This window comes from Rhizopus delemar, genomic scaffold, assembly GCF_000149305.1.
Source record: "Rhizopus delemar RA 99-880 supercont3.16 genomic scaffold, whole genome shotgun sequence".
In the NCBI taxonomy this organism is placed as follows: domain Eukaryota; kingdom Fungi; phylum Mucoromycota; class Mucoromycetes; order Mucorales; family Rhizopodaceae; genus Rhizopus; species Rhizopus delemar.
This window is the reverse complement of record NW_027137842.1, coordinates 589,386-609,748: the sequence shown is the minus strand read 5'-3', so window position 1 is coordinate 609,748 and position 20,363 is coordinate 589,386. Positions and strand designations below refer to the sequence as shown.

General features: G+C 36.2%; 4 protein-coding genes across 4 annotated transcripts; 3 read left to right on the top strand and 1 right to left on the bottom strand.

The window, feature by feature from the left end:
• Positions 1-485: 485 nt before the first annotated feature.
• Positions 486-629, top strand: RO3G_15509 (uncharacterized protein; the record flags this gene model as incomplete). Its single annotated transcript, XM_067670093.1, has 1 exon — positions 486-629. One exon carries the CDS (start codon positions 486-488, stop codon positions 627-629), a length of 144 nt encoding a protein of 47 aa, XP_067526194.1.
• A 2,660-nt stretch (positions 630-3,289) lies between these two features.
• Positions 3,290-4,520, top strand: RO3G_15508 (uncharacterized protein; the record flags this gene model as incomplete). Its single annotated transcript, XM_067670092.1, has 2 exons — positions 3,290-3,660; positions 3,740-4,520. 2 exons carry the CDS (start codon positions 3,290-3,292, stop codon positions 4,518-4,520), a joined length of 1,152 nt encoding a protein of 383 aa, XP_067526193.1.
• A 439-nt stretch (positions 4,521-4,959) lies between these two features.
• Positions 4,960-13,338, bottom strand: RO3G_15507 (uncharacterized protein; the record flags this gene model as incomplete). The annotated part of the gene is made up of 14 exons (XM_067670091.1): positions 4,960-5,221; positions 5,285-6,209; positions 6,267-7,256; positions 7,320-7,539; positions 7,597-7,907; positions 7,977-8,280; positions 8,337-9,385; positions 9,453-9,615; positions 9,679-9,906; positions 9,958-10,002; positions 10,068-10,298; positions 10,351-12,453; positions 12,507-12,802; positions 12,852-13,338. 14 exons carry the CDS (start codon positions 13,336-13,338, stop codon positions 4,960-4,962), a joined length of 7,614 nt encoding a protein of 2,537 aa, XP_067526192.1.
• A 1,045-nt stretch (positions 13,339-14,383) lies between these two features.
• RO3G_15506 (uncharacterized protein) lies at positions 14,384-16,920 on the top strand (the record flags this gene model as incomplete). Its single annotated transcript, XM_067670090.1, has 6 exons — positions 14,384-14,546; positions 14,603-14,647; positions 14,706-15,366; positions 15,417-15,957; positions 16,021-16,371; positions 16,426-16,920. The coding sequence occupies 6 exons, from the start codon at positions 14,384-14,386 to the stop codon at positions 16,918-16,920; spliced, it is 2,256 nt and encodes a 751-aa protein (XP_067526191.1).
• Positions 16,921-20,363: the final 3,443 nt, after the last annotated feature.

Genomic DNA, 20,363 nt, shown 5'->3' with positions numbered 1-20,363 from the left:
TTAATCATTTGCATTTATGAAGCAATGCTTGGTATACCACTAATAAACATAAGCTTCCTCGATAAACGCATATTCTCAGACTTCGCCTGTCAAAGGAGGATAACACAAAGTCGATCGAGAGCGTTATTTCCTATGAAAAGACAAGCCAATGATACACCATAGATTTGTTCAATTGCTATAGAAGAGCTATGGCTGTATACATGAGGCTGTTTTATGTTTATATTTTTGCCGCTTCTAGCTTTAGCAACTTCTAAAAGGTTCTGGACCAGTTATCGCTAGTATATTCCATCGCTTGTGCTTGTTTTATTATCGGTATATAACTAATATACAGGGTAAGCATTGGCTTCAGCTACTGCAAGAAGAAAAAGGAAGTAATTTATTACTCATTTGGAAGATTCTATAACATTATGAAAAAGATCAATGTTATGACAATCGTCAATAATGTTGACAGCCTCTTCCCTTTTAAAAAATTACTTAACCATACCATGGCTGCTTCTGCTTTTATTACTTTTACGCTCATTCGCATGATGGATCTTATCACAAAACGAGCTATAGGTTGCTCGCTTCCTTCTGGCGCTATGCAATTTAGCAGCCATGGAGAACATACATCTTACCTTAGTAATTCCTAATTATATTGTGATCTGTCTTTCTTTATTACTTTTAACAAGAGCACAGTGATCTTACGGTTTACAAATTTTGGCACCATAAAGGTGTAAGTCTTTAGCGCGTTCTTTTAGTGCAAATATGCTTCAATGTTATCAGCTCAAGCAGCTGTAATTAATAAAAGTAATGCTGTCAATATCAGGTATTTTGGACACGATATCAACTCAAAGCTAGGTATTACTGAGAGAGCATGCTGTTTAATTTAAAAAATTGCATATATTTGAACAAATTCCTTTCAGGATGAGTCTTAACAAGCGTTTGGAAGGAACATAAGCTCCTTTCTAGTAATTTAAAGCATGATTCTTCCTTTGAAAGATACTAAATGAAGACAAATGAGTTCGTCGGTTTTTACTGGCAACCCAAACCAAGTTGAGTTGGCAGCATCTTCCCATTCTTCCTCTGTTTTAACTTTGTCTTGGGCATGAGCTGCATTTTCCAAGAAATTGCCTACTGCTGTACTTGACGTACACCTTCAAAACCTGGACATGTTGGCAAGACGGCAAAATTCTGGTTGGTAATTTTTCTAACACTAATTGCCCCATACAGACCCTCTCTTAATTGACTACTGGCAAATAGCTAATCTATAAAGGTTCCTTTTTTGGGATTTTAAGCAAAATAAAGGAATGCAGAACATTGAGAGCTTATTAAGCTTCAATGTGATGATGTCAAATAGATATAAATGTGTTACTTAAACGAGATGAGGTGCATGGCTTTTTTTTTAAAAAAAAGTGAAACAAAAAAATTGAAAACTAGAATCTATATTATTTTCCATAAAATTATGAATTTTTGCTCGCACATAATCAATATATCAAGTCGAAATGATACTTATTGAAAAATATAGTCAGTTAAAAGCAGTTTAATTTTGAACCATCTTGATCAGTACTCATGAACTAAAAGATTCTAAACGTTGTCAATGAGCTCAAATTTCATTTAGTTGTCCAAAAAAGAAGCTTATCCATTGAGATATAATCAAAGGAATTATGACTTTCAGAGTATGAGTTGTGTTGTATCTTAAGCCATTTTGCTCTTTGTTACACTAGATATTCCTTTTTTTGAATGGGCGATGATTACAAAATTTGCTTTTATCATTAGCCTCGTTCTTGTGTCAGATTGAGCCACAAAACAGGGTTTTCTTTTTTTTTGAAAAATATATGATCAAGATCTCGTTGGCAAGTATGATATTGTTCGATGAAAATATAGATTACTCATGTTTTTATGCTCAGAATCCTTTAGTGCAGAAAAACTACGGTTAGTCAACGGTTCATTCTGAGGCTTCTCCATCGTTTTTGTTGCGCAATTCTTACTTACTCGTTAAGATGAGATCCTCAAAAGTAACACATAGCACGTTGAAGAAAATTAGAAGCTGCGTAACCTCAGCTGTTATATAGCGCATAATAATTTCAGTGACAAATATTAACTAGCAGGCAATTACTGACGGAATGCAACATAAATTCCAAGACATTACAGTTATTTAAAGTTATAAAGAAGTACAAAGAAGTGGCCTTTTTGTACGAATAGTTTTAGTTTTAGTTTTTTTTTTTTTTTTTTTTTTTTTTTTTTTTTGAAAAAAATAGCATCTGACCCTTATTTAAATGCTACAATACGCAAACACCGCTTGTGCGTCGTTAGCGGCAAGACAATTTTAATGTCTTATAATTAAATGAGCCCACTTACAGCACTTATTTGACAGTGCACTTCAGTCATTAGAGACATAGTATGCAATGTGTTAAATATTAATAATCCAGAATACATCATATAAATTAGTCAAATCAGATGGTTTTATTAAGCGCAACTGCAAAATAATTATAGAATTGTATTTGACAAGGTATGCTCATATAACGAGGGATATGTGATAAATAGCTTTTAAATAAGTTGTTCTAAAAATTATATAGACACAGAAAAAAGGAGCACACTATCTCGTTTTCAGTATCTGACTATAGTCACGTTTTTTTTCAAAAAACAAATTAGTGTAAAATGGAATAAGAATGTGGCAAATAATAGCTGAAATTGACTGACAGTATTCAATAAAATTAAATGCTGTGAGATTACTGTGTGCATTATGAATCTTTTGTATTTTTATATTGTGCTTTCATTTATCAGATTGAAGTTAAAATGAACATTATAGAAATTTTCTGTGAAAAAGAATACAGAATACACAATATTATTTCCAAGCTACAGAATTAAACAAAACCTGGTTTAAAAAATTGTTCCCATTATCAGGTCTTCATTATGTGTACAAGTTAATTAAGTTTCACAACTTTTACGACGATCATGCACTAATACTTATAAATATTTTTTGTCTATATAAGGTGAATTTGAACACCGCGACGAGCTGACTATGGCATCAAAATTGATGTAACATTAATCTGACATTTACGCAATGAGTTTTTCTAAAAATGATTGTTGTGTAGCACCATTGAGTCTGACTGAGGCTACAACACACATACTTCAATAAATCAATGTTATTAATTGTAAATTTTTTTTTGAAAAACCCGGTTATAAATTTGTATGCATCATATTCTGTAAGCTGAGATACAAGAATTTAGGATATATAAAAGCAGACTCTTTTCCATCCAGAAATTCAAATCATTATCCTCATTCTCTTACAAAGTCAATCGTTGTAACAATGGTCCAATTCCTTTCTTTAACTTCCTCTGTCGCTGCTCTCTTGTTGCTTTCTCTCGGTATCAATGATGTCGCTGCTGGTGCTAACTGTGTTGTATCCAGAAGTGGTGGTGATGATGCCAACAACATCATTTCTGCCTTTAACAAGTGTAAGAATGGTGGTACTGTTACCTTCACTAAAGGCGTTACCTACAACCTTAAGAGCATGATCGAAATTACCGGTCTCAAGAACGTCAACATCAACTTTGCTGGTGGTATCAACTTGCCTGCCCGTGCTAGCAAGTTCCAAGGTCAAAACCACTACATTCAACTCAAGGGTGACAATGTCAACATGTATGGTGGTGGAACCATCAACGGTAACGGTCAAGCTTGGTAAGTTTTTTTTTTTTTTTTTTTTTTTTTTTCTTCTATTCTTCATCGCATACAATAGTTGCTAACTCAATAACTATAGGTACGATGCTGCTGACCACACTGCTCCTACTGTTATCCGTTTCGCCCTTACTAACTCCAAGGTCAGTCACCTCAACATTGTCAACTCTCCCAGAGCTCACATGGGTGTTACCAATTCCAAAAACCTTGTCCTTGACAACATTACCCTCAAGACTGCTTCCACCAGCAGCAAGCTTGCCAAGAACACTGATGCCTTGGATGTCTCCTCTTCTGAAGGTATCATCTTCCAAAACTCCCACCTCACTGTTGGTGATGACTGTCTTGCTATCAACGGTGGTGTTACCAATATCACCTTGAACAACATCAACTGTAACGGTGGCCACGGTTTCAGTGTTGGCTCCCTTGGTAAGGGTGGCAAGTCTGAGACTGTCAAGACTGTTCGTATCCTCAACAGTAGCTGTACCAACTGTCAAAACGGTGTCCGTATCAAGACCTGGCCTGGTGGAAAGGGTTCTGTCTCTGATGTCAAGTACAGCAACATCAAGCTCAACAATGTTGACAACCCTATCATCATCACCACCCACTACTGTGACAAGAACCAACAAAGCTACTGTAATGGTAACGATGCTAGCTCCTTGAACATCAAGGATGTTTCCATCAGCGGTATCACTGGTTCTGTCTCCTCCAAGGGTAACCCCATCGTCAGCATTGACTGTTCTACCAAGACACCCTGTACCGGCTTCAGTGTCTCTGGTGTCAACATCAGCAAGTCTTCCAAGACCAAGAAGAACGTCTGTAAAAACTTGCAAAACTCTAGCAAGTTCTCTGTCTGTTCTCAATAAGTTCATTCAACACATGATGCATAAGTAGAATTTTTCTTCTTCTATTCCCTTTTCGCATATTTTTGAAATAAAATCAAAATATTCATAAAAATTATCAATGTGTCTCTTGCATTACTAGAAAATCTTGTTCTAATATTCTCCACAAATGTAAAACATTGAGATATCAAAGTCCATGTTGTGCAATTTCAGTATTTGCTTTTAATTCTGCACATGTCTCTTAATATTAAAACAATACACACTTTCTCATTACCGTTTTAAGTTTTGATGTATTATACATTGTAAAGATATATTGGTTTATTATTGTTACAAGTTATTTGCAGAATAGTTTGCAATAAGTTTATTTTTTATTATATTTTCATATGCAATATTATATTTAATCATTAAACAATAATTGACTACAAGTAAGTAAATGTATGTGCATGTGTATTATGTTTATCTATCAGGAAATAATCCTTTCCATTATTTCACTTGCCAATTTGGCATTCTTCATATAGTCTGTTGTTGAAGCTCCAAACGTAGGATCGCATAAAGCGGAAAATCCAAGTTGTTCTAGTATAACCATTTGTGATGCTTCACTTTTACCCTCTGAAAAGGCTGAATCAGAACATACAGTGATCAAAATGTCTTTGATGGATTCAATTAAAGGCTGTGTTTCACTGTTTATCACAATCTGGTTCATTTTTGGTAAAAGGGATTCATATCTACACGGAAAAGGCATAAATTAATATAGGCTATTTTTCAACAACAAAAAAATTAATTCTTACATCAATGAAAATACTTCAGGCATAGAAATCGCTGCTTCCGATAAAAGACCATAGATAAACAACCTCTCAGATTCACTATCAGCGGTGTTTAACATGGTAGCAAGTAGTGAGATAACAAGTAGAGAGGTAATATTATCAGGTACGTCAAGCTTATCAAAGATGCCTTCATGTGTTTTTTCATCTTCACCTACTTCGTAATCCAAGATTCCGGCAAGCTTTAATAAGTCATCAACAGAATTGTTCTTTGCAGCAATAGGCAGTAGTGCGGTCACATAACCTAGTGTCTCTGATTCAATAATGTCGCTATCTTTTGTATAGCTTTTAAAGTGTTGCTTGCGTTCAATGTCTAAAAAGGTGCAAAGACTGGTATAGATTAGAGTTTTGATATCGCCGTGCCGGAGTCCCTTCATCACAATGCCTGCAATGGCAAATGAGAAATGGGTATTAAAATTGACACCGCATAATCGATCCAAATGGTTTGCCACGTCTGCTATAGGTGTTCGAGCAGCCAGTAACACTTCGGATACACTTTGTCCATCAGAAAAGTAGCCATTGGAATCTAGCGATCGAAAGACAGCTTCTAATAATTCAAGTGCCATGGAGAAAATTGTAGGTGCGTTAAGTTCAACAAGGGCAACAGATACCCAGAATAGTTGAAGTAAATAAACAGAGTCACTTGGAAGGCTTCCTACAACGTTTTTCAAACACATCATGATGCTCATCACAAGATTAGGATCCGAATCATTAAAAATGGCAAGTGCGCCGCGGAGAGCTACCAATATCTGATACAGCAGATCGTCATCGATCTCTTCTTTGCCCAAGTGGCCTAGGACAACAAACGCTCTTGGCTGTATTGCTGGATTGAATTGAAATGCCGTACTGGCCACCAAACTCATCCATCTGGCTCTCCAACAGTTTGCCATATCTAGATTAATAGGGAAAAGTTTAAAAATAATTCAAGTGGCAGCAATCAGCCTCTTACCTATACTTGGGGCAGCAGTGTTCATAACCTCCGTTAATCTAGAAACAACAATTTCTAATGAGGACAAAGAGATTGACTCCAAAGTATCATTAAGCGTATCGGGCGTGATTGAAAACGCATTTGCATTGGTTCTATTGAGACCAAATAATAGTCGGCTTTTTGATTCTGATAGTTCTGTTAGGATGATCTGAAGCCTTTGAATATTCTCTGCAGATAACGGCATGCGTGTACACAAGGATTGAATCGTATTCACAATAATGCCATGCACAGAAGCTCTTATAATGGTAGGCCCAATACCCAAGACAAGAGATAAAACGTGAAACAGCTCGGGAATCATACGTTTGATTGGGCCTTGATTGTTGAACGAAAGCATTAGGACAAATCGAAGAAGGATAGTGATCTCTGGCCAGGCTTCATGCTCTGTTAGAGATCTTGTTGGCTTGAATGAAGTACGATATAATGCTTTTCGTATAGAAGAAACTAGCTTGGCACGAATAGTAACGCTGGATAAAGTCACTACTGTGTCTGCTAACACTTCTGCTCGACGAGAACCAATCCCATGCTCATTAGACACCTGAATGAATGTATCAATCACTAAACCTAGAATATCATCGACATCCGCAATAGCATTCCAAACCTTGGCCTGGATAAGCTTGGTCATCTGTATCATTGAAAAGACATTAGATAAACAGCATTCAAGCAATGCATCGGCTCCTTCTGTTACCTCTTCATTCATAGTAAGATCAATTAATTGCTTTAAAACTTCTTTGGTTTTTGTTGTATCTATAGCTGAGTTTCCACAATAAAGTGACAAGTTTGACAACCATGGCACCATATATAAGAGAATAAGATATTGTGCACCTTCTTCAGATTTGGAATAACCCATAATACATTCGTTCAAGAATTCAAGTGTCAAAGAGGGCTCTTTTTCAGCAATCTTTTCACTAATACCAACAATAAAATCCGTACAATTAGATGGAAGGCAAAGATCTAATTAAAGAATAAGATGAACTTTTTAACTTTAAAGATAGAGGAGCCATTCTAATCGCTTACCCTTTGCATCCAGTAGTTGCTTGCCAACGTCAAAATTGAATGCTCTACTTAATGCACATAGTAGTTTGTATGAAGAAAGACGTAAATTAGGATCATCACTACCAAGATTGAGAAGTGCCATGTTCAAAAGTCGACCTGGAACATCATTTGGACGAATTGCACGTTCTGTGATGGCAGCTGAACGAGACGATTCATAGCGACGTTTGCTTTGACGAATGAGCTAATAAAGGAATAGAGCATCAGTTTCCGTTTGCTTTTTGTCACTGGTTCTACTTACATTGATAATAGCTTCTCTCTTGGGTGAAATGAATGTGTTTATAACATTATCCCGAGCCGTTTTAAAGCTAAATTCATTCATTGGTTCAGTACCTTGTGGATCATGTTGAATTAAGGTTATTTGGTCAATTTCTGAAATATGATAAACATCGTTGACAATAGCCTGAAGTCCATATACAAAATCCTGCTTGCGAACCGTCATGATTTGAACATATTCAGCGCTCACCTTAATGCTAAGAGGCATCTGCGTTCTAAACTGTAGTAGTTTGTATACTGGAAAGAATACAGCATTAGGCTCCGTTTCCAGGCCAACTAATATTCGAGAAAGGTGAATAAGTTTAGAGCATAAGATATGGTTAAAGGAAAGGGCTTTTAACTTACTTGTTGTGTCAGGAAGTTTTATTTCATGAAAGTGAATATGCTCTTGAATTTCGGCAAGTGTAGCTGCAAAGACAATTCTTTTAGAAAGCTTTCCTGATAAAAAGACCAAAGGAGCCTTTTTTAAATAAGATCTTAAATGAGTGTTGGGGTTATACAGATAGACAACAGCAATGTTATCCGCTATATCAGCTGAAAGTATCTGCATAAGCTGACTAAGCCATTGTGCTGGTATTTCGTTATTTTTGCCAAACATTGTGTAATCAATTAGAATTTCAAAAGGTCGAATTGAAACATTTTCAAATGTCTAAAAGCAAAAAGCGGGTTAAATTTTGGATTGATTAAACCAGAGCTTAGACTTACTCGAACAAAATAATAAATGAGTAACTCGAGATCGATATTATCGACCTTAATATTACGCAAAATCAGATAAACCACACGTCGCCCAGCTTTGGATAAACCTCCTTCATAAATAATATTACTTGATATAATTGAGTCTACATTTCGATGACTGTTGCGTCGCATAAAATCAGTATAGAATTGATTAGAGGAAGCATAGATATTATTTTTGGAAGAAATCGACTCCTTCTTTGTTATTTCGGGTGGTCGTCCAAGTTGTGCGAGGATATTAGCAAATCGATCCAATTCACGTTTCCAATTATTGAGAGAATTTGGGTGATTGACATAGTTTAACTTCTTTGTTGATATATCTTTTACAACATTTTCCATGTTTTCGGCTAAGACGTGATGCAGCAAAGCATAGTTTTTTTCATTCATCAAATATCTTCTGGCTTCGGGAAGTTCCTCTTCCTGAACAGGTAACTTGGAAATTTCACGCAAGAAGCTGGCTACTCGATAAATATTACAAGATAGGAAATCATTCAAGCTAATCATGTAGGTTTCCTTTGATCCAAACAAAACATTATTGGCAAGATTTTGAATCACTTTGGTAGCCATCAAGAAGCCACGACGCAACTCGCGTGGAATAGACGCCGCGTTCTTCACTAGACCATCCATTTCTGGCGAGACAATAGCTGGACAAAAGAATCTTAAAAAGATAAATGAACCAACGGCTGTGTGTTTAGCTTCAGGGAACCTTTCACGCACTGATGTGACAATATGATGACCGATTTCTCGGAATGATCGGGGAGCAAGGTCTACTGAACTGCAGATGGCTTCCAAAAACATCTCGGTGACTTCAATCACGTTATTTGTGTTTTTTGTAACATTTTCGTCTGGCTCCAACTTGGAAGGGTCGAGTTCAAAGCATCTATCCTCTCGTGGCCTTTCAGCGATCTTTTGGAATACGGGCAAAAGAACAGCTTTAACGTATTCACTACCTTTATCTCTAGCATAAGCAGAAAGCAGGCGAGTAGCAATACTTGTTCTTCTAAACAGATCGGCTTCATTTTCTATACAAGTTATATTGTTAGTGGTAATGAATAGGAACATGAAAAATAATAGATCAGTAGGTCTAACCTGTCGTTTCAACTTCTTTCTGAATAACTGCTTTAAGTAATCGCATTGTTTGGTTCCTTGAAGCATAGCATGCGAGTAAGACACTGGCAACATCATCAATTTCAGAAGACGGACAAACATCACAAAGCGACATAGTTATATTTAAATCAGAATAAACAATCATCTAAAAAGACCCGTTATATATCTATGCTTTTAAACAACATAATGAGAAAAGTGTTCAACTTACATCTATCAATCTTTCATATCTGTCGGTCATGACTGTTTCGGACAAAGTCTCAAATTCTGTTCCTTGAGTCAAAATGTTGGATAAAACCTCCATAAAGGCAGTTCGAGTACTGGTATCTTCATGGTAGCCCATCGAGAAAGAAAACTTTAAGCCTGCATCAACATTGGCACTTAATAGATTCGAAAGTGCCAAGATTGTGTAGTTTTTCAAAGGAGCCATTTCAGAACTCTAATTTCATGAAATGAGAACACGAGTTACGCATTTATGGTCATGACTTACTGCTCTATATTCAATGCTCCTATTGGATCGAGAAGCAGAATCCAGCTAATACAAAATTATGTAAGTTAAATAAAGACTACATCTTGAGAAGAAGAGAAAATGACGATTACCTCTGATACACGACATCTGTTTAATATCTTGAAGAAATAAGTAAAATATTTGTAAAATATTTTGCTTTTTGATTGCATAGCATTGGATTCTTGAACAGAGTCTGATGGTTGAAGAGGCAATTGATGAAGCAGAGCAACAATGGTTTTTAAACATGCTACATCCAAATCCTGTTGAAGTTTTTCCAATTGGGAGGATACATTGAAGGAAGTTTGGGAGGGCCCATAAGTTTTCTATGAATATAGGTTAGATGAATGTGCTAAGAAAAATTAATGTTGAAATTACCTTTGTCAATGAATAATCACTTGTCCATTCAGCAATGATTCCCAATAACTTATTTCTTAGCTTAAACTCTTGTCTGAGCGAGATATGGTCTTTCTTTGCAATCATAACTTCAATCAATTGACATAATTTGATTTTCATCTTCATTGATCCCGCATCCTTTGGTAATTTGTTTACATAAAAGGCACAAAGGCTGATAATATTACTAAAGTCAACCATAAACAAAGCCTCCGCATTCTCTGTCAACCGTTCTATGGTGAGCTTGAGGACCGAAACAGCCTGTTCAACAAAGAGCGTATATCGAGGTCCACATACAGGATCAGTTTTATTTTCTTGAGGAAAGCATTGTGATATCGTCTCTTCTAGACCACGAAACATGATATGATACAAGGTAGGTGATAGATCATTCCCAATGATTTCCCTTACCCATTCTCTGGCCATTAAGTGATCACAAGCCAGGAGGTCCACCATCTCCATCATGAATTTCTCAACCAAGAGGGTGGATTCAGCTATAGAACGGAATCCACTACTACTGCTGCCACTGATCTGACTACCTGAAAGCTCATCATTTGATGTTGTCATGTAGCACACGCCTCCCAAGGCAACAAGAAAACCAGCATAGTTTTGCCATTCGGTGGATCGATATTCATCCACTTGTTCAAATCGTTGGGGTAGTATATTGGTTGAGGAAGCCACATGTCTCCCAGACGTGTTTCGCAATTTATCTTGCCAACCCCCATTCCTCTTTATATGCTCTGGTGTATCTTCTCTACCTTCCTCCGCAGGACGAATAATAAGAGGTGTCATCAATTTCCAACGTTTCCAAGCCTCTTCCCAAGCAGCAGAGACACCATGTGATCCACGATTAGCAGTGCGCAACAATTGACGTATACGACGCTGCTGTGACTTTCGACCAGTGACAACACCTGCTTGATGAGCGAGTTCTGTATAACATGCAATGTTTTGTACAATCGTGGTAGAGGAAGGACGATATTCATCAAAACTCTCGGTCAATTGAACTTCTGTACACAACAGACCAAAGCAGTCGATTGCCAGCGTACAGATATCTGTATCTGAAGAACACAACAAGATGAGTAAGGCAACCTCAAGTGCCACAGAGGCCTTCCACCGTTCTGGTGTATCAATTCCTTTCGTTGCTGAATCACAATGCTTCTCCAAGAATTCATTACGTAATGTAAGCAATTGTTTTAAAAGCTCCAAAAGATTCTTTAGCACCTGATCTTTCTCTCCCAAGAGTTGCTTGGCAAGCGTATACTGTACTTGAGATGATATCTTCCAAAAAGATTCCATAAAGAAATCAGATGGTCCCCAGAAAAGAATAGAGTCAGGATCGTGAAGTTTAGTTAAGCAATCGGCTGCTGCTTCTCTCACAGAGGAATTGCTATCATTTGTGTATTTTGTGATGGCTACCAAAAGTGGCGCATTTTGCTCAAGTCGATCAGAATCATCACCCAGGATGGCAAAACGTGGATCTGTTTGATAGAGATGCAAGATATCCAGGGTCAATTCAAATCTTTCTGGTGTGACGGCCCTAGTGTCTCTTCTTGGACGCGTTCCTGTCTTTCGTGATGTTTGACTCGTTGCATCTGATTTTTCTCGAGCTTCGCGTTGAAAGTTTTCCAAAAACAAGGTGCGAATACGGCTACAAAGTGGGCGATGAAGTGTAGAGACAGAAGCGATCCACGGTAATTTGTTTCCTTCAGAGGCAATGGCAACTGCAGCTTTGACAACACTTGTCCTAAACATCATGGGCGCAGTAAAACCAAAGCAGAACGGAAGTAGCGTATCAACAGTTCTTTCGGCATCTAATCGAAACAAGGCTATAATACAATCTGCCATCAAAGCTTCGTGGTCCACATTAACACCCAGGCTATTGACTCGTTGATCCACATGAATGATTCGGTGAGGATCAAATAATTTGTCAACTAATTCGGTTTCAATATCTGGTACCATTTGGTGAATGGTTGTCATGCCATCTTTTGAAACATACGTGGCTGCTCGACAAAAATCTGCGTAACAAATAGCTGCGAGCTCTGCCATGCGATCTGCTTTAATAGCTTTCTTTAAAGCATTCAAGAATAATGCCTAATAACCGAGCGTAAGAAAGGGAGTAAATTGGGCTATATATGAATACGCACCTTTTTATTTTGAGCATTTCCTCCAATGACGCCCATCGAATGCAATATATCAGGACAAAGGATAAGTAACATGGTTTGAGCAGGCCAATAAATAGCCTTCTTTTTTGCAGTATCTGCTAGAGAGTTGAAAATGTCGAACAGTATTTCTGGTGTGCCTTCCATTCTCTTTTGTTTGTGGCATAAGGCCATGAATTCTGCAGTATAATTTTCTATCCAATTCCAAATGGCTTTTCTTAGAGCAATAGCTACCAGCTGTTGTGTTGATTTTCTTAGCTGTAAGGTTGAACTACATAGCTCTAAAACACGCAGTCAATAGGTCTGATAGAAATCCTACTGCTTTTTTACCTGTCAGAATCATGCTTAATCTCTTTGAATTCAAGGATGCGCTTTCTAGTGTGGCAAATTCTGTTATCTCTGTATTTTCTTCTGTAGTTAATTTCAATTGCATCATTCTCGCTTTAAATTTGGTAAACACCACGCCCCAGTTACTCGCGCTCACATAAGCCATAATACGGCCTGCGGTCTCATAAATATCTGCGAATATTGAATGTCTATTGTTGGTCACAGCGATACTCTTAAAGCCATTAGACACGTATCCATGATCACGATCCTCGAGTGATCCTGAGACAGACATAAATCGAAAGATGAGGGTAACAATATGCTTTGCTAAATTGTCGTCCAATGGTGGTGGATCATCACGGATAGGCGGTACTCCCTCGGGCAATTCCCAAAAATCGGTGTCGGATCGTTCAAGGACCGGTCGTTTATTCTCTTTTGTCGATTGATGGTGCTTCCATTGATGATGGAGACAAGCTGCTAATATACGAAGCATAAATAGTTGAGGTCTGAGTAAATGTTGTGATGTATCATCATGTTTTGACTAGATTCATCCTGTTTTTAATTTTGTGAAATCTTTTTTTATTAAGTTACCTTGGATGATATATTTTCTAATGTGCCAGTGATTGTTGCTGCTATACTAGGCAGTCTATATTTTGACAGTTCTATCAATGCTGCCACTATATAACAATAATGTTGGTTTAATACTTAAAGGGAAAAAAAAAGTTTGTGTACCTCTGATGACATTAAATGAACCGAGATGTCAAAAAGATTAATTAGTAAATGAAACTGAGATCTTGGCTTTTTTTTTTCAATGTATAGTTACGTTTGTTGGATTAAAGGATCGTGTTGTAAAGACTCATATTCAGATCCACCTACAATTGATAGCTATTACAGTGTAAATTATATATTGAAAAAAGTGGCAAGATATTTACTCTAGTTGTTATTCTGTTTACTAAACTTAATATTAACTTGGTGTCTGTGCTCATTCTAAATTAGCTTTCAATCAAAGAAAGAGACAGAGGGAGAATACAAAGAGGCAGTAACCACACAAGCACAAAACACAAAAAAAGTCTATTTTCTTGGTTTTTTATGTGATAGCCTCTAATAGGGACAACTGAATTGAGGAAGAAAAAAGAGGAGTTGTTTAATTAAGCAACAAATAAAAAATTGACGGGAAGAGAAAATAAATTGTGATACACAAAAAAGTAACGAGACACAAAGCAACCTGCGCAAGAGAAAGAATGGTATTTTCAAATTCAACTCACAACACAATTGAATTGCGCTTAAAAAAAAATGACACTTAAAATAGATTGCTGTGAACAATGAAGAGAAATGGCAAGGAAAAAAAAGAAACTGGCTTAGATCTGTAACTTCGTATTATGTGTAATACAAACTTCGCAAAAATTAAAAAAAGCTACCAGCTTTTGAAGGCTTAAAAACTAACTCTGTTTTTATTTTCTTATAAATAAACCTCCCTATTTCCCTTTTTTTTCCCTTCTTTTTAATATTATCATTTATATTTTTCTGTTAAATTAAAAATGCCGGGTGGTGTCCTTCAAAGTCTTGCTACCCATTCTGCTCAATTCATGGCCCGTGCCACTCCTGTTTGTGGTTCCCAAGTTTGTCAAACGGCAGCAGCCTCTATTCTAAACGACATGGACCTCAATGTAGATCCTTGTAGCGACTTTTACGAATACACATGTAAGGCTACATTGAATATTATTTTTCGGGGATGGGATAATCAATGTTTTCGTTAGGCGGTGGATGGATCAAGAACCATACTATTCCAGCTTCTCAATCAGGTTAGTGTTGTAGTACAGATACTACCTATCGGTTCATGCAATCTAATTTCTCCCTTAGGTGTTGGTAATTTTGTTAACTTACATTATGATAATGTGGACAGTCTTCAAAAATTGCTCGAGGGTAGCTACGATGATGTGTTGATCGGCATCCGAAACGATTCAGGTCTCCTTAATGACACACAAAAGGAACAAGATCGTACCAACTTTAACAAACTAAAAGTTTATTATGGCTCATGCATGAATGAAGCAGCAATTGATGCACTTGGTCCTACGCCTATCTATCCTTACCTTTCAAAGATAGTCACCGTCTTAGGCTCCTCCTCTGCTATCAGCAACACTCACTTTGGTTTTGATCATCTTAACAGATTGACTGATGGAATAATTGAGTCAATGACCCAAGGCTCTAATAGTTTGATAAAATTTTCCACTGGCCCTGATGATCGTCATCCTGACAAATACGCCCTCTTTCTTTCCCAACCTGACTTAACTCTGTCTGCTAAGGAATACTATAACCAATCGGATGTCATGGATCAGTATCGAAACGGTTTGATCTCTCTTATTACAAACATTCTTGGTGAACCTAATGGAACCGACAAGAACATGCGTTTGGAAAAGATGCGCGAGAATAACTTGCCTGTGCTGAGATCTGCAGAGATCGAATCGATGATTGACAGATTCGTAAAATTTGAAACACAGCTTGCCACAATCACAGTCGATCAGTAAGTTGAAAGCACCCTATAGAAGATTTAAAATTCTAAACTTCCTTTAGAAATAAACTTCAAGACCCTTTGGCCCTTTATAATCCCATGTCTATAGCCGAACTCAACCAAAAATATCCTATTGTCAATTGGGCTCGTATCTTTCACAAATTTGCATCCAACATGACCTCCTTACCTGATCATGTTGTAGTCAACGAGCCCAAGTATATGGAACAACTGTCAGGTTGGTTTCTTGATAGCCAAACAGGCAATGTATCTATCCAAGCGATCCGTGAGTTCTTTACGATCAAATCCATTTTGAGTAATGTTAATTATCTTGACAAGACCACTCGAAACATATATCAAACGTCTATTGATAAGATCACCAGTGGCATGACAGAAGCGACACCTCGTAGCCGTGATTGTACAGAGAGCACAAGCGATGCTTTCGGGCAACTTCTTGGTCGATACTTTGTATTAAAAACATTTGGCGGTGAGCCTCAGCGCAAACAAGTCTCTGCATTTATTGATAGCATTTTATCTGTTTGGGTTTCTCGCTTGGAAAAGAATGCATGGCTGGATGATGAAACTCGTTCTCGAGCTATTGAAAAGGTAACAATCGTGTGTTTTTCTGAATGAGAGAATGTATAGTGATGAAACATTTCATGTGTATAGGTAAAAATGATTATTCATCAACAAGCATATGGTATCGCAAACCCAGATGTTCGTTCCTCTACTTCTCTTCACGATTACTATGCTGATATTCAAGTAAATAATAAAAGTTACTTTGGCAATGAGATGGCTTCAATACAATCAAGTATCAAAAGAGATTGGAATAAAATTGGAAAGATGGTGAACAAGGATGAATGGGAAATGACACCACATGAAGTCAATGCTTACTATACTCCTAACTATAATGAGGTGGTTATTCCTGCTGGCATTCTTCAACTTCCATTATATAACACAGGATTACCCGATTACCTCAATTATGGTGGCATAGGCTCTATTATAGGTCATGAGATTACAGTAAGATAAAGAAAAAGATTTGCATATTATTGAGTCTAATATAATTATCTACAGCATGCCTTTGATAACCAAGGTCGCCTTTATGACGGTCATGGTATCTTGGATACGTGGTGGACAAACGCAACTTCTGCTGTCTTTGAAGATAAATCACAATGCTTTATTCGTCAATATGGTAACTTTTCAATTGAAGGTGCTGATCATAAGCAATACTTTGTAGATGGCAAGATGACAATTGGTGAAAACCTGGCTGATAACGGTGGCCTCAGTGCAGCATACCAAGCCGCATTTTCCAAAAATGCAAGTGAGCAGACGATACTACCTGGTCTTGAAAAGTTCTCTGCCCAGCAACTTTTCTTTATCAATTATGGAAGAGTCTGGTGTTCTAAAACGCGTCCTGAGAAGGCTGTTCAACTCATTCGATCTGATGTTCATTCACCTGATAAGGTTAGAATCAATGGTGTTGTACAAAATAGTGCTGAATTTGCAGAGGCTTTCAAATGTCCTGAAAGACGGCCTATGAATCCTTTAGAAAAGTGTCAAATCTGGTAAATTTACCAATGAAATACCATTATTGTAAATATATACTTATTTACGTATAAATATTCTCTTATTGATAATTACAATATAAATAAAATATATCAATGATCTTGTTTAAAAAAAAATAGAAATATAAATGCTCAGAAGGTGTACACTACAAGTTCCTATTAAATTTTAATTGGCTAGAAATTGTAGATAGCGGCATTCTTCTTTCCGTAGGACTCAATGGGACTCATGATTTTTTTCAAGTATTGATGAGTCCTACCACTTCAGAGGATGAGAATATTTATTAAAAAAACTAAAGTATACACCTGTCGGGTCTCATTAAAACAGGTCCTAATATTGACTTATCAAAATTGAGCTTTTGATAGTGGAGAGTAATTACCCAAAGACAGATTCAAACATTTAAAAGGCTGACATGGTTTAAAGAGATAAGACAAAGTCAACGAAGCCATCAACAAAGGCTACTCATTATGACTAATAGTTGTTGAGCTCAAAGTGCTTAAACTAGTTTATTGAGAAGAGGTAAAAGTATATAAATGTGCGTTTTCCAGACTTTTTTTTTACGTCTGTAATTATGGCTTTAAGGTGTTTAACACGCTCCTTCTCCTGTGTAGTCGTGGATTTTAATGAATACAAATGGCGATATATCGTTACAAGAGACTAAGGGAGAGCTAATTAGAAATATCTTGCCATCCTCTTTTACAATAGCCTTTTGGTCTATCACACCAATTATGATATAGCCGAAGCTTACTAGTCCGTATCATTTTACTTTATTCTGTTTTCCTTTGGAAAAATAAAGCATGATTTATCTATACAAGTAAAATCTAAAACTCTATCTTGTGGAAACAGTATCAACCATGTTAACGTTGAAAATGAGAAAGGGCTGAGAAAGAAGAGCATTAAGACCATATTAAAGAATAGAAAGAGATATGAAGTATAATACATAAAGCTTTTCTTTATTCAATATCAAACTAAAAAAAAAGTGTGATAAATGTTCAAAAACTTGAAAAGGTAAATCTTGTTTCAGGTTTCTTCTAGAAAGCCTAAAAAAAAGGCATCTATTTGCTTCTTCGCTAAGCATATAGAAGAGGCAGACGTAGTTTTGAACTTTAATGAGAGAGTTACATTTACACCTTATGCTCTTTTTGCATAAGTTGCTCCAAGCAAATGTTAAAGAACAATCAATTTTTGCATCATAACTGACCTGATAAGATAAAAAGTGATAAAACAGGTGTATGCATAGTGTTTCAAGAAGAAGAAAAAAGACATTAAAAAGAGTGAATGGAGGTCTTGCTTTGTTTATTCATCGTTTTTTTTTTTTTTTTTTTTTTTTTTTTTTTTTTTTTTTTTTTTTTTTTTTTTTTTTTTTTTTTTTTTTCTTTTAGTTTAAAAACAACATGCGTAAAAAGAAAAAAGAAACTCTATTGTCTTGCTCTCTGTTCCTCTTCCGTCACTATCTGCTCTTTCGTTTACGGACATGGTCATACTCCCGGCTTTATTAAGCCTTTCTAAATAACACTCAATTCCACACTGTCAACAAAACTATTGCCGTTCTCTTCTGAAAAGGAAGCAGAACTAGGCTGCAATCGATGATTGCTTTACTTTTCGGAGGTAAGCACTTTTATTCTTATGCTGTTTATGTCTTGATGAATGAGACTGACACTTCATATACCCTATCAGTATTCTTCTTTCCTGCAATTTATAGGAAAATAGTCCATGAACGATAGTGTGTTTATGATGGTAGTAGACTAAATGCAACCGAGATCGTTTGATAGGACAATGTCGATTTATTTTATATTTCCAATGTGCTTAATATATTTCCAATGGATAATCTACTGTCATCATCCATCATCATTGGTCAACCCTTAGATTGTCATACCGCAAGATACACGCCTATAGCGCAAAGTCCATCATGAACCGATCTTTCGAGTGTTTCTTGGTTATCGTAATTCTTTGTTATCAATAATAAATAACACATGCGATCAATTTTAGTCTATTTGGGAAAAACATACGATTTGTCACTTTTGTTTTCTTTTTTTTTTTTGATACATGTACTTTTTGCATAACATTTTATAAATTCCTTTTTTCCTTTAAAACCCTTATGAGCGATTTACTTTGAGTACAGCGATATTTGTAAAAGAGATAATTTTGTTACTTCAAAAAAAAAAAGAAAAATAGCTCACCAAATTACCCCCCCCCCTTTTTTTTTGTAGATAACAGCGAAAAGAAGTCGTTAAAGACTACAGTATTGAATAGCCCACCTGCTTGGTTTTTATTATCTGTTCTTTCTTTGAATTATCAAAATGATTATAATTAACGTGTGTAACCTACAAAGTCTCCTTTACATTTACAAAGCATAAACTATGCATAAAAAGATTATGAAATGTCAATGTAGATTTGCATCAGATAGAATAATTAGAAATGGGTAGTTTCAGATAAGCAGAGTTGGTGTACAACATAAGCTGATACCAACAGTAACTTGTATTTACATACTTAAAAATGGAAATATGTAATGAAAAAAGCAATCTAGCAGGCTTTCCCTCTTTGTGTTTCCTTAGTAACAAAGATGAGTAATGAATGGCATCAATGTCTGAAATTTTCATTGGTCGCTTACTCAAATATAAAGCTATATTTTTTTTATTTATGTGCCAATGGTAACCCTATAGATTAGATTCTATGGAATATAGATTAGAAAGGTACACGAAGTACTCTTCTCACGGTTTTTGCAAAAAAAAAAAAAAAAAATCAATTGATTATGATTTCTTTAATTCAACCAATGCAATTTATTAATGAAGTACCTTGATTTGACGATATGAAACATCTCTTTGAGACTATTCTACTATTCATTCAATTGAGCTTCATGAAGTCTTTTAAAATCGTGCTGTTTGCTTTTACTAATGCAATTGCACTTGTCCTACACTACATGAACCCTTTATCTTACTGCGGGCGATTGTTTATACTCGTCCTACTTAGATCCAAATACTCATCCATCTTGAGCTTCTATTGTTTTATACGAACACAAGCACTACAAGAAAATGCTTTGTGGCCTAGGCATTTTCTCTGATTGTTTCCATTTCTGCTCTATTTCAACTCTTGTCATTTTTTATTTTTTTTTTTTTTTTTCAAACGCTCGAGAATTCACACTTGTTGATTGTTTACGCCGATCGAAAGTACGACCTGAATTTTATTTTTGAAACACAGAATGAATTAACAAACAATAAGTCATCTTTGATAAACCAAAACAGAATGTCAAAAGCACGGGAACAGGCATGTGCCAGTCTATAGACTTCAATTGAACTGAATCCAAAGAAATGAAAAACAAAAAGAGATAGGAAAGCTATCTAGACTTAATTAAGGAAATTTGTTTTCTTTATGGCTACCACGAAGTGTATAACCAAATGAAGAAGTTCAAGATCACATTCATTTAAAATGAACAAGGCAAAATTGTAACA